At 45.0% G+C, this 12,417-nt stretch overlaps 1 protein-coding gene across 4 annotated transcripts in view; it reads left to right on the plus strand.

Moving 5' to 3' along the window:
• DAAM2 (dishevelled associated activator of morphogenesis 2) overlaps window positions 1-12,417 on the plus strand; it is a 153,281-nt gene that overhangs the window by 134,830 nt on the left and 6,034 nt on the right. For 3 of the 4 annotated variants that reach the window (XM_060189746.1, XM_016185878.2, XM_060189747.1), the window contains 6 exons: window positions 319-426; window positions 3,036-3,062; window positions 4,087-4,193; window positions 5,450-5,534; window positions 8,281-8,387; window positions 8,503-8,591. In XM_060189746.1, the coding sequence (XP_060045729.1) occupies window positions 319-426; window positions 3,036-3,062; window positions 4,087-4,193; window positions 5,450-5,534; window positions 8,281-8,387; window positions 8,503-8,591 (523 nt within the window). The remainder of the gene's footprint in view (window positions 1-318; window positions 427-3,035; window positions 3,063-4,086; window positions 4,194-5,449; window positions 5,535-8,280; window positions 8,388-8,502; window positions 8,592-12,417) is intronic. The other variant, XM_007517802.3, reaches the window with a different exon arrangement.

Raw genomic sequence — 12,417 nt, forward strand, 5'->3', positions numbered from 1 at the left:
CTCCTGGGTCACTACACTCCCCTCTTATGTCGTGCCCACCCATCATTCCAGCTCTCTTACTGACTCATGGAACATACTGGCATTTAGCTCCAGGAGAAAAGGAAGAGGAATGGCTTCCTTTGACCACCACTTTGGACCACAGAATTGAAGAGGGATGAGGGATTAAGGTGGGGGGGGGGCAGAATTACCTACTTCTGAAGACCTCAAAGCTTGGCTGTCTTGTGTGTATTTGGAGAATATGTGGGGATGAGGACATCTACAATGTAGGGAATCTGAGGCAACCAGGGAGTCATCTCTTCTCCCTACCCTGAATCTTAGGACCGTGTCCCAGGCACCATATGGAATGAGATTGATGACATGCAGGTATTTCAGATTCTGGACCTGGAGGACTTTGAAAAAATGTTTTCTGCTTACCAGAGGCACCAGGTAAGACCCTGTCCCTTCTAGCATCAGTCCTGGGCCCCACTTCTATTCCCTCAGGTAGATACTAAAGGATTCATTTCCTCATCAGGCTCTTGTTCTTGCTGGGTGGAAAGGTATAAGTTGGAAGTGTGCAGCACAGTGGACAAGTCACCCCCTTCAGTTATGATTTGGAATAGCATTTCATCCATTTCTCTTTCTCTCTTTATCTCTCTCTCTCAGCACTGAGGTGAAGCAGCAGGGTCTGTCTGACCACTGTTCACCCTTGCTCTTTCCCTGGACCCAGCATTTAGGGAGTATCCCTAAAAGATTGTAACTATTTTTTAATTATTTGATTAGTAATTTAATATAGATTTACAAAATTATATGTCAACAGGGACATATGATGCTAGAATAGGTCCTGAGCCTTGATGTATGGACACTGCGTGGGCAGCTGGTCAGTAAGCCTGACCTTCTAGCAGTAGTAGAGGGAGTGGGGGTGGCAGTATCATGGGGGTCGGGGTGTCAGGACATCCTGGACCAGCACCTGGAGGGTTGTTCTAAATGCAGATTCTAGGGACTCAATCTGAAAAGAGTGTGATACACTGGAGTCTGGGAATCTACACTGTCATATGCTCATCTGGGGACCTTACTCCCAGTCATTAGCTGCCCAGGAATCCGGGAGTTTGCTTTCTCTCTGGTCCACCTTTGAGGGTTTCTTCTTCCCTCTAGACAGTACTATTTTCTCTGATGAGGTCAGGGTCCTAGGTCTTAGGGCCTTCTTGGCTGCCAGTGAAGAGGGACTGTGCTCCCCTGGGTTCTGGGCAGAGACTGAATGCTATAGCTGGATACCCTACTGATTTACTCCAAGGCATGGACCTACAGAGGTGTCCTCCACAAGGCAGTTGGGAGTGAGCACATATCCTCATTCCCTGGGCGCTAGGAAAGGCAAGGAGAGGGGTAGGATGGGGTTCTGACCCTGTCTTAGAGTTCTAGAAAACTGACATTTCCCTACCCTTAATTCTAGGAATAATTTATTAAAGACTTACTTATTTAATAATAAAAGAAAGGAGAAAGAGACTGTGAGGAGAGAGAGAGAGATAGAGATGGAGGGAGAGCATCACTTTGGCACATGCAATATTAAGCATTGAATTCAGGACCTCATGCTTGAGAGTCCAATGCCTCATCTACTGTGCCACCTCTCTGGTTGCACTAGGAGTCATTTTGAGCCCCACACCCAGATCAGGCTGATATGGTCACAGGCAGCAGTTATGGGCAAGTCACTGGCAAGAGTTGGAAGGGACTTATCTGGGCCCTTGATGGCCTGTGGGTGCTGGAGATAAAGGCTGTGTGTTTACAGGGTGTGTATCAGGTCTGGGCAGTCCACACCGCTCTTGGTTGGAGGGTTTCTTCAGTCAGGGTACTGATCCAGTCTACTCAGTGTTCTGGGCCCTGATGTCAGGCTAGCATACACACTGATGAGGAAAAGGAAGATTTAGGACCAACTGGGCCCGAGGTCTTCACATTTAATGAGTGGAGGACAGGAGATGAAAACTCTTCTGGCCTTTTTTGCCATTTGAGTCCATTGAATTCAACCCCTACTTGGGAACCAGGCTCACCCACCCAGCAGACATAGAGGCATCTCAGAGGTGGCCTGGTCACCTCCGTCACCACCCTGGGGTCCTGTGGGGAGAGGAAGCCTCAGAGTAGGGTGGTGGGATCTCCTGTGAGCTGGGATCTTCCCTTCCTGCCCTACCCTGAGCCTGAACTACTGACTTCAGATCCATCAGGGTCAGGAAAGGAGAACCAGGTGTGGGCTCCCCAAGTCTGTTCCCCTGAAGATATTTGGTCTTTCTGGAGATCAAAGGGCTAACAACATCAAAGGGCAAGGAGCAAAACTCAGGATCACTCCCCCCCAACACACACACACACACACACACACACACACACACACACACACCATACCAAGAATGCAACTTCAGAGACTCCCAGCTCAAGGTCATTTACATCTCCTTCCATTTAGAAAGATAAACTCTGGGCTGAGTGGTGGCTCACCTAGTTGAGCACACATGTTACAATGTGCAAGGACCCAGGTTTAAGACCCTGGACCCCACCTGCAGAGGGAAAGATTTGTGAGTGATGCAGGTGTCTCTCTGTCTCTGCTACTCTATCTCTCCCTGCCACTCAATTTCTGGCTGTCTCTATCCAATAAATAAATAAAGATAATTTAAAAAAATAAAAAGAAAGAAAGATAAACTCCTCTAGGTCAGAGGAATGACCTCTGTTGGGGGAGAGAGAAGCTTCTCAATAGGGGAGAGGGAAGAATGGAGCAGCTCAGACCTGAGATGGGGGCACTTGGTTCCTTGTCTACCCTGAGCTAGGAGGCAGAAAGAGCTGCTTCCTCCCTGCTTTGTCTGGCTTCTCTGTGAGTGCATGTCTGCTAGAAGCAGCTACTGCCCAAAGCTACATGCATGTTCCACTTCCAACCACGGGGTGTCATGGAGATGGGGGAATGGGGGGAGACAGTGGATGCATGAGGGGTCCCCACATCTCTCCTATGATTTCTGGGTCCCCAAACTCTTGGCTAATGTTGTGCATGTTTAATTCTCTGTTGGCTGTGGCTGCTACCTGCCTAGGAGCTGATAACTAATCCTTGTCAGCAGGTGAGTCACACTTGGAGCTCTGACACTCGATAACTTTTAACTCTAGTCCTAGGCTACTGATCTGTATTGGGTTTAAAAAATGAGGTTCTATGCAATCTACTTTGTACCTTTTTATCTATTCTGCAGAACAGTACAGGGGAGGGTCCCCAGAGAGAACCTTGAAATGTAGGAGAGGCAGGTAATGCCAGTAGACCCCTTTGGTAATGGATATAAATGTAGTAGTGAGGAGAAAACTTCTGGCTATATTTTACCAAAACCCCATCCCCCAGTACCATGGCAAGGTTGTCCTATAAGGTTGCACAGGCTGCACACTACACCCTTCTGGAGTCACAGCTCACATCGATTATGATGTGAATGGTAGCCCCTGGACTTGCGCACCATAGAGCTTGTGCTTGTAGGGTATGAACCAGCTTCTCTCAGAGTAAGAACCAGCTTCCTGTCTTATCTCACTGCTATCCAAGAAAAAGAGAAGGGGCTGAGTATTTGACTTTGTAGGAATCTGTCTGATCAGGGGAGAAAATTCTCCATTAAGTTCTGCCTTTGTTTCCCCACTTATGGACATTGGATGCTCTGTACCCTGGGTTCATTGGGCTATGCCTGAATTCCCCAGGAGTCTAGGAGGTCTGTTCTAAAGGGGACATGGAGCCAACTTCTCCTTATAAACTTGGGAAGATTCTGAGGGTCAGGTGGTAGCCGGGAAGGTTGACTCCCTAGGGATGTATAGGTCATATCCCATTGCCCAAAACCAAGGAGTCCCTCAGTCACCTCCCCAGGAACAGCTCCTTCTCTAGAGGGTGTTTTTCACTGGTTCCCCTAAACCAGTTCTAGCTCAGTTGCCTCCTATTAGCATTGGTTATTAACCAGCCTTCTCCTTCCTGTCTTTTTATTTCCCTTTCTTTCTTCAGAGCATTCCCTGGTTGGCAGGGAGGGGGTGGCGGATTGGGGTATGGGAATACGCAGTGGAGGGAGGGGCAGAAAGACTGAGGAAATGCTTATTTCCACCCACCTGGCTGATCGTTTGCAGAAAGAGTTGGGCTCCACGGAGGATATCTACTTGGCCTCCCGCAAAGTCAAAGAGCTGTCAGTCATTGATGGTCGGAGGGCCCAGAACTGCATCATCCTCCTCTCCAAGTATGTGCTGGTCCTGCCTCTTTAGCCCCAGCCTCATAATAGGTTTCTGCTGAGAGGGACACCACTACCACCACCATCACCACCATCACCACCATCACCACCACCACCACCACCACCCCTCCTCCCAGAAGAAGAGGCCTGAAATGGAGCTAGAACAAAAGAAGACAGTGGAATGGAATGCCTAGAGAAGAGAGGTGGCAGGGGAACAGGGTGATAGTAGTCCTGCCTTCCCCTTCACTGCTGTCACTTGTGAATGAGAGGCATGGACCTGGAACCTGCTCCGGTTGTTGAGCAGCAACATGAGATTGGGCAGAAAGTACCCACTCTTCTGTGGCCTCTGGTCAGTCTGGTCTGTAGGCAGCAGAGGAGAGAGGCTGTGAGCCTGTGGAGGGCTCTCTAGGGTCTCAGCCACAGAGCAGCATGATCTCAGTCCCCAAGCATTTCCCATGGCTGCAGAACAAACAGGGCAGTATGTGCACCCTCAGTGGAGCTTCTGTGCTGGGCCTCCTGCCCAGTCAGGGTCAGAGGGCACTGCCTCCCAGACTATTCTTAGTGCTGCCCCAGCTCCCTCTGGGGTGTGCAGGCCCACACACCTCCCAGAAATCCTCGGGTCTGTATTTCTCTCCACTCATTAGTGGTGGGGAGTTCTGTATCCTCAGAGCTCCCATGAGTTTGCATGTAGAGGGGAATGACTATGGTACATAGGGGTATGGGGGAGTGGTTTCTTTCTTTCCTAGACAGTGAGATGAGTTGAAACAGCTGTGGGGGAGCCAGGGCGCTGTACTGTCAGAAGAGAGCTCTTCTGTCTTCTGAGAATACAGAAAGCAGGAAATTGCCGCCTTCATGGCCCACTGATATTCCCTTCTTCCCTTGAAGCATTTGTAGATATTTTAGGTATGAGGCAAAGGAGCAGGTTCAGAAACCCTCCACTCTATCTCTCAGTCTGCATGGAAGGTGACCCCTGTCCTCCTAAATGCTGTTTTTGTCACCTCTAACAAGGGCTCAAACAAGAGATCAGAGCTTCGGGTTTCTCTTAGACATAGACTAGCTCATTATCTTTGTGGAAAGCAACCTATGAATGTAGTTTGAGAAGACTATGCAGAGGAGGTGAAGAGGCAGTGCTCTCAAATGCATTTCTAAGTTCAAGTTAAACAAGGAGAAGGCTGGGATTAGGTTCTGTCTCCAGAAGGAAGTCTAGGGTCTGCCCTGAGCAGAGGGCCCAGACCAGGCTACTCAGGACTGGGGTTTTGCCTTAGGTTGAAGCTCTCTAATGAAGAAATCCGACAGGCGATCTTGAAGATGGATGAGCAGGAGGACCTGGCTAAGGACATGCTGGAACAGGTGAGGGCACTCCCTTGTGGGAAACAGGGTAGCTGAGTCTGGTGGCTCAGCCTTCCTATAGCCACAGAGAGGCTGTGGCTCTTAGGTCAGAGAGAAATCAGGCTGTAGACTGGAGAAGTAAGGGAGAAGGCTTATAGACAGGGTTTTGTGTATTGCACCAAAGCAGAAGACTTTGGTGGAGGTGGGAAGGAAGAGGATTAGGGGGTACTTTGAGGTCCTGGTGCATGATGGTAAAAAATTACCTAAGTTGGAGGTTAGAGTGTTTTGTAGATACTTTTCATGGGGCAATGAGAAATTGTAGCCATGTGTCATCAATTGTGCTGTAACTATTAACCATCACCCCCCAAAAAATAAAATGATTAAAAAAGAAGAAACTTCCCTTGATCAAATTGTCTGAGAGATTAGGACTTTGTTCTTTTGAGGGAAATAAAGTCCCTGAAAGATGATAAGGGGTTGTCACACATGATCTCAATGGAAAGTCAGATTGACTCAGACTTCTATCTTCTCCAAATTACTTGCACTTCATTATGTTAATGTCCTTCAAACACCCAGTAAAACCACTAACAGAAGGATTTTATTTCAATTAAGAACTATCCAAAGGCACTATTACACTAGTAAAGATAAGCGAAACTTTAGAAGCTATTTGTCTTAGATATTTATCAAAGACATCACATTCAAAACAAAGCACTCTGGAATCTGTGAGAAAGTAGTGAGCAGTCCAGTTAAGCATGAACAGCAACAACAACAACAACAAAAAAGCTAGAACAAGTGCTTCATGAAAAATGCTAGAGAGACAGCACAATGAAAGCATAGAGGAGATACTTGTGAAAAAATCCCTTCAATACTATTAGTCATAAAACAGTGTCAGAGTAAATCATAATGAGGGAAGCACCATGGATCCATCAGAATCATTCAGATTTAAAAGACCAATAAAAGACCAAATGTTGTCAAGAATGAGAAGCAGTTGAAATTCTCATTTGGTGCAACAATTTTATGAAAAATGTAATCTTAGACATGTACCTAGTGCTTATCATTCTCTACTCCTAAATATGCACACAGGAAAAAGTAGTACATATACTGTAAAAATATACACAGGGCTGGGGAGACAGCATAATGGTTATGGAAAGTCTTCCATGTCAGAGGCTCTGAGCTTCCAGGTTCAATTCCCAGTACAACCATAAGCCAGAGCTGTGCAGTGCTCTGTTAAACTATAAATAAGTAAATAAATACTAGCACACACAAAAATATCTATGACAATTTCATTTATAGCCCCCTATATTGTATAGTCCAAGTGCCCAATCGAAAGCAATTAATAGGAACAACCCAGTGTCCAACCAATAGCAGAGTTAACAGATAGGTTCTGGTATTCATGGAATAGGCCACTAGTCAGCGATGAATAAAAAAACAAAATACCCATACTTAATAACATGGCTGAATCTAAAACATAGAGTGAAAGAAGTCAAACACAGAGGATATATACAAACAGAGTCCTTTTTATATGAAGCTCAAGAATAGGCAAACCAGTACCAACAAAGTAGCTCACATGGATAATGTGTCAGCTTTGTAGGTTCAAGTACAGCTCCAACCACATTGGAGGAAACCCCAATGCTGTGGTGTCTTCTCCCTCCTCTTTCTCTTTCTAGCTGGAAAAATCAGTCGGGAGTGGTGAAGCCCAAATGACAAACAACAAATATATATGCACACAAATCTAATGTAAAATGATAGAATTTTGCTGAGAGGTTATACTAAGAAAGTAGAAGACCTTTCTAAAGGGATGGGTGGTAGATCAAAAGGCAGATAGTTATGTCAAAACATCTTGATAGAGTATGTGCATTTTATTCTATATAAATTATCATTCAATAAAATTGGTTTTAAAAACTATTATATGCACACTTACTTATTTTTGCCTCCAGAGCTTTTGCTGAGATGCTCAGATTCTACCTCTCCCAGTGAATTTTTAATTCCTTTTTCTGATAGAGACATAGAGAAAATAGAAAAGGAGAGAGAAAGAGAGGCATTTACATCACTGCTTCACCATTTGTGAAACTCCCCTGCTCCAAGTGGGGACTGGGAGCTTGAATCTGGATACTCATGCCTTGCAATGCTGGGTTTGCCCCCACCAGGCCCCTACATATAAACTTTTTAAAATAGTGTACTTTGGGAGTCGGGCCGTAGCACAGCGAGTTAAGCGCACGTGGCGCAAAGTGCAAGGACCAGTGTAAGGATCCCCGTTCGAGCCCCCAGCTCCCCACCTGCAGGGGAGTCGCTTCACAGGCTGTGAAGCAGGTCTGCAGGTGTCTGTCTTTCTCTCCTCCTCTCTGCCTTCCCCTCCTCTCTCCATTTCTCTCTGTCCTATCCAACAACTACAATAATAAAACAACAAGGGCAACAAAAGGGAATAAATAAATAAATATTAAAAAATAGTGTGCTTTATTTTATGTATGTTATAGCTTGATATTTTAACTTAAGCGGAAGGAAGGAAGGGAGGGAGGGAAGGAAGGAGGGAGAAGGGGAGTAAGGAAGGGAGAAAGGAAGGAAAGTGAGAGAGAAATCTATAGTTGAGTGTCCTGGTGTCCTTTCAGGACAGGTGAAATGCCAATGAATCCACAAGAAGGTGACTCTCCTTTTTAAGGGTCCCCCGCCATCTTGAACCTGGCAGTGTTTACACTTCCTTGCACTGGATATATGTACCCCCGTATCACCTTCTCATTAGTATCCTGACTGATTCTGATTTCCCCCTTCACAGCTCCTCAAGTTCATCCCTGAGAAAAGTGACATTGACCTGCTGGAGGAGCACAAGCATGAGATCGAGCGAATGGCCCGGGCAGACCGATTCCTCTATGAGATGAGCAGGTGGGCAGTGGGTGGGCCTGAGAGACTGGGGGTAGGCAGGCCATGCGGACAGCTAGAGCTGGGCTGATGCTGGCCTAGGGATGCTGCCGCATAATGAAGCTCACCCTGTCCTTAGGATCGACCACTACCAGCAACGACTGCAGGCCCTCTTCTTCAAGAAGAAGTTCCAGGAGCGGCTGGCTGAGGCCAAGCCCAAAGTGGAAGGTAAGACTGATGACATTCAAGAAGCCTAGAGGGAAGCACCATCTGAGGAGGCCTGTGGTGAGACTCACAGGATCAGAGGAACACTCCTTTCTTACTTTCTATCTTCTCAGAAAACCAAATTCAAGGAAAAATGTAAACTATGATTAAATTAGATCATTGCACTTTTATTCACACACACACACACACACACACACACACACACACACACACACACACACATACATATAGAGAGGGAAATCAAAGTACCACTTCACTGTCTATGATATACTTTTTGGTTTGTTCACTCATTTTTATGTGGGATCAGGAATCAAACCCAGGGCCTTATGTATACCAAACATGCATTGTACTGCTGAGCCACCTCATTAGCTACTCACTACACTCCTCTGTAGTTATTATTACCTCCAGGGCTTCACCACTCTGGGCCAACATTTATAGATAGAAAGATACAGAAAGACAGAAGGAGAAAGACTACTGTCTCAACAGGCAGATTCTCTAAAGTAAGTGCTCTGTTGACATCTGTGCCAGCATGGGGAAGAGATGTTGAAAAGATGATAAGGAAAGCTAGAACCATGCTAGACACTTACTGAACTCGCCAATCTTTGCTGGAGTTCTGCTCCAGAGGTACTAAACCCTGGGCACATTATTTTCTTTAGAAAGTAGAAATTTGGCGGGCGGGGGTGGGGGGGGTGATCCTAGAGGCATCTGATTTGCTGGGTTTGGGAACCACTCAAATACAGGCCTGTCTAGATGGAAACTTTATAACTCAGTGAGAACCATGTGTCAAGAACTGTGTGAAAGAAATACTGTGGTCTCATCTGGTCTTCACATCAGCTCTAAGGGTAGATAGACCTTGTTCTCTCATCTCTCAAGTGGGGATCTGTTGAGTGGTGAATGGTGGAGCAGAGATTGGAATTCAGATGCTTGTGCCTCTAACTCCATCCCTTGGAATTAGTAGTACTCTGAAAAGGGCAAAATCTCAGAACTACCAGGAGAGGGGGGTACAGAGTATGACTAGGCAGGGAGCTGGGGGGAAAGATTAGGGATCAGGATGGTGAGTTGCTCTGCTGTCCCATGAGGGCAGCTCAGGAGCGATTGCTGGGAGGTTGAGCTCAGTGGGGTGGGACAACAAAGCCTGTGTATAAGATGCTGAGGCTGGGGGCAGAGCATGGTCTCCCTCTGCTGAATACTAATGTTGTTCAGCACTCTCTGGAAGGTCTAGTCTGGAGAGTGTCCTTGCCTGGAGTGAGACAGGAAAGCAATGTGACAATGTGAGGCAGATTTTTCTGTCATCTGGATACAAACACACACACACACACACACACACACACACACACACACACACACACACACACGCTTCAGGGTGACTATGATCACAGATCATATCCCTTTTATTCTGAGAGAGAAGAAGACAAGATCTACAGGATCATAGGCTAAGGTATGTCAATAGTTGCTGCCCTAGTGATAGGTAAATTCATACCTTCACAAGAATTTCTTTGTCCTATTGCAGACTGCCTTTGGGCAGTGGAGCAAATGTGGGTCATTGCCATTTGGAGCTATGCAATCAGAGTAGCTTGCAATAGAGACTCAGTCTCATACTTGCCTGCTCTCAAGATCCCTGCTGAGGGCCAGAAAAATAGCTCACTTGGGGAGTGTGCTGCTTTTACCATGTGCGTGACTCAAGTTAAAGCCCAGTCCCAATGGCATTGATAGAAGCTTTGGTGTTGTGGGTTTTTTATTTATTTATTTATTTTCCCTTTTTGTTGCCCTTGTTGTTTTTATTGTTGTTGTAGTTATTATTGTTGTTGTTATCGATGTCGTCATGATTAGATAGGACAGAGAGAAATGGAGAGAGGAGGGGAAGACAGACGGGGAGAAAAAGACAGACACCTGCAGACTTGCTTCACCGCCTGTGAAGCGACTCCCCTGCAGGTGGAGAGCCGGGGGCTTGAACCGGGATCCTTATGCCAGTCCTTGAGCTTAGCGCCATGTGCACTTAACCTGCTGCGCTACCGCCCAACTACTGGTGTTGTGGAGTTTTATACACACACACATGCACACACACATTCTCTCTTTCTCCTGTCTCTGTCTAGTTAGTTAATTTATTAACCACCCTGCTGTAGCAATGGCTGCCATGCTAGAATGACTTAGAGTTCTCTCCCCTCCTGGAGTTGGGAGAAAACTGTAGCATCTTATAGAATCAGGTCAGTAGATTTGACATGGGGTAGAGAAGGGGATTTATGTAAAAGTTGGGGTTCACATTCCTCCTTCCAATTCTCCTAGGAAACATCCCTTGGAAAAGCTAAGGTTCAGCTTATGCCAACTGAATGATTAGCTATTAACACTCCCCACCTGCCCCTCTTCCTGAGCCAAAAGCCAGTTCACCAAATTTAACATATTTACCACTTCTTCTATGAATGTTAGCATGAACATGTTCCTGTTGAATATGCTTCTTTATGAATATGCTCACTGCTGAATATACCAAATTTACCGATTTTCTCATTATGAATACATTTGCTGAATGTCGTCAAGATGAATATGGTTTCAAATGTAAACATTCTTATGAATATATTCATGGATATATTATTTTGATGAATATATCTAAAATGTCTGCATTGCAAATGGGAGTTTTCCCATTTACACTTATTTCTTTTGAACTCTTGTCATCTTCTATTTTGCCAACATTTTAGCATTTTTTAGGATGCTACAGCAAATGTTGAGATAGCATATCAACCTTAGAAAGCTATTGCTACCTGTGTAAGTTGCCCAAAACTTTCATAAGTTGTTTTCAAAGGAAACATCTAGTTGATAATCACATATGAAAAGTACATAAATCAGCATCCTACACAGTGAGTCATAAAGTGAATTCACCTGTGCAGTTAACACACAAGTTAGGGAATGGAAACTTTCCACCTCCCTCCTACCCCCCAGAATCCTTCCTCATGTGTCCTCTCAAACATCACCCCTCCCCTCCTCTTTAAAGGTAACAACAATTTAGGTTTCTAGATTACAGTTGTCTGCCTTGAATATTATACAGACAGAATATAGTGTGAATAAGTTTTTGCTGTACTTGTTGTGTACTTATTCTATAATTTAGTCAATCTATTTGTAACCTAAGGAAAGAAACAACTAGAAGCCATTCAGATATCCATCAAGAGATTATAATACTATTTAGGTTATCAATATACATATCTTCAACTTCAGATGCTATTTATAAACATTGATTTTCATGTTCTATAGATTTTTGAAGATTTCTGCAGACTTCTATGCTTTCAAATGCTTCTTACTTACCTTTAGAGAAATATCGTGAGGGAGTAAATTCACCTTCTTCACTTCATCTTGAAAGTTGCTTGAGTTAAGTGAGATAAGTTAGAAAGAGAAGGATGATCTCCCATATAGACAGAAGTTGAAAATTAAGAACAGAAGGGAAAACACAAAGCAGAGCTTGAACTTTTGTACTGCACCAAAGTAAAAGACTCTGGGGTGGGTGGTTCAGGTCCTAGAGCATGATGGTAGATGAGGACCTGGGGGACTTAGATGGTTACGTGGAAAACAGAAATGTTACACATGTACAAACTACTATGTTTCACTGTTAACTATAAACCATTAATCCCCCAATAAAGAAAAAAAAAGTATCTTGAGGAATGACATAAACAAAAGATCACAGAGTGACTTGGTCTTATCACCACATTTAATAACTAAAAGCATATTTTAGGGACTGGGTGGTGACTCATCCAATAAAGCACACACTGTTACTATGTGCAAGGACTTGGGGTCAAGTCCCTGGTCCTTACCTGCAGAGAGAAGCCTCATGAGCTGTGCAAGAGTG

This window comes from Erinaceus europaeus, chromosome 4 (assembly GCF_950295315.1).
Source record: "Erinaceus europaeus chromosome 4, mEriEur2.1, whole genome shotgun sequence".
NCBI classification, from domain to species: Eukaryota; Metazoa; Chordata; class Mammalia; order Eulipotyphla; family Erinaceidae; genus Erinaceus; species Erinaceus europaeus.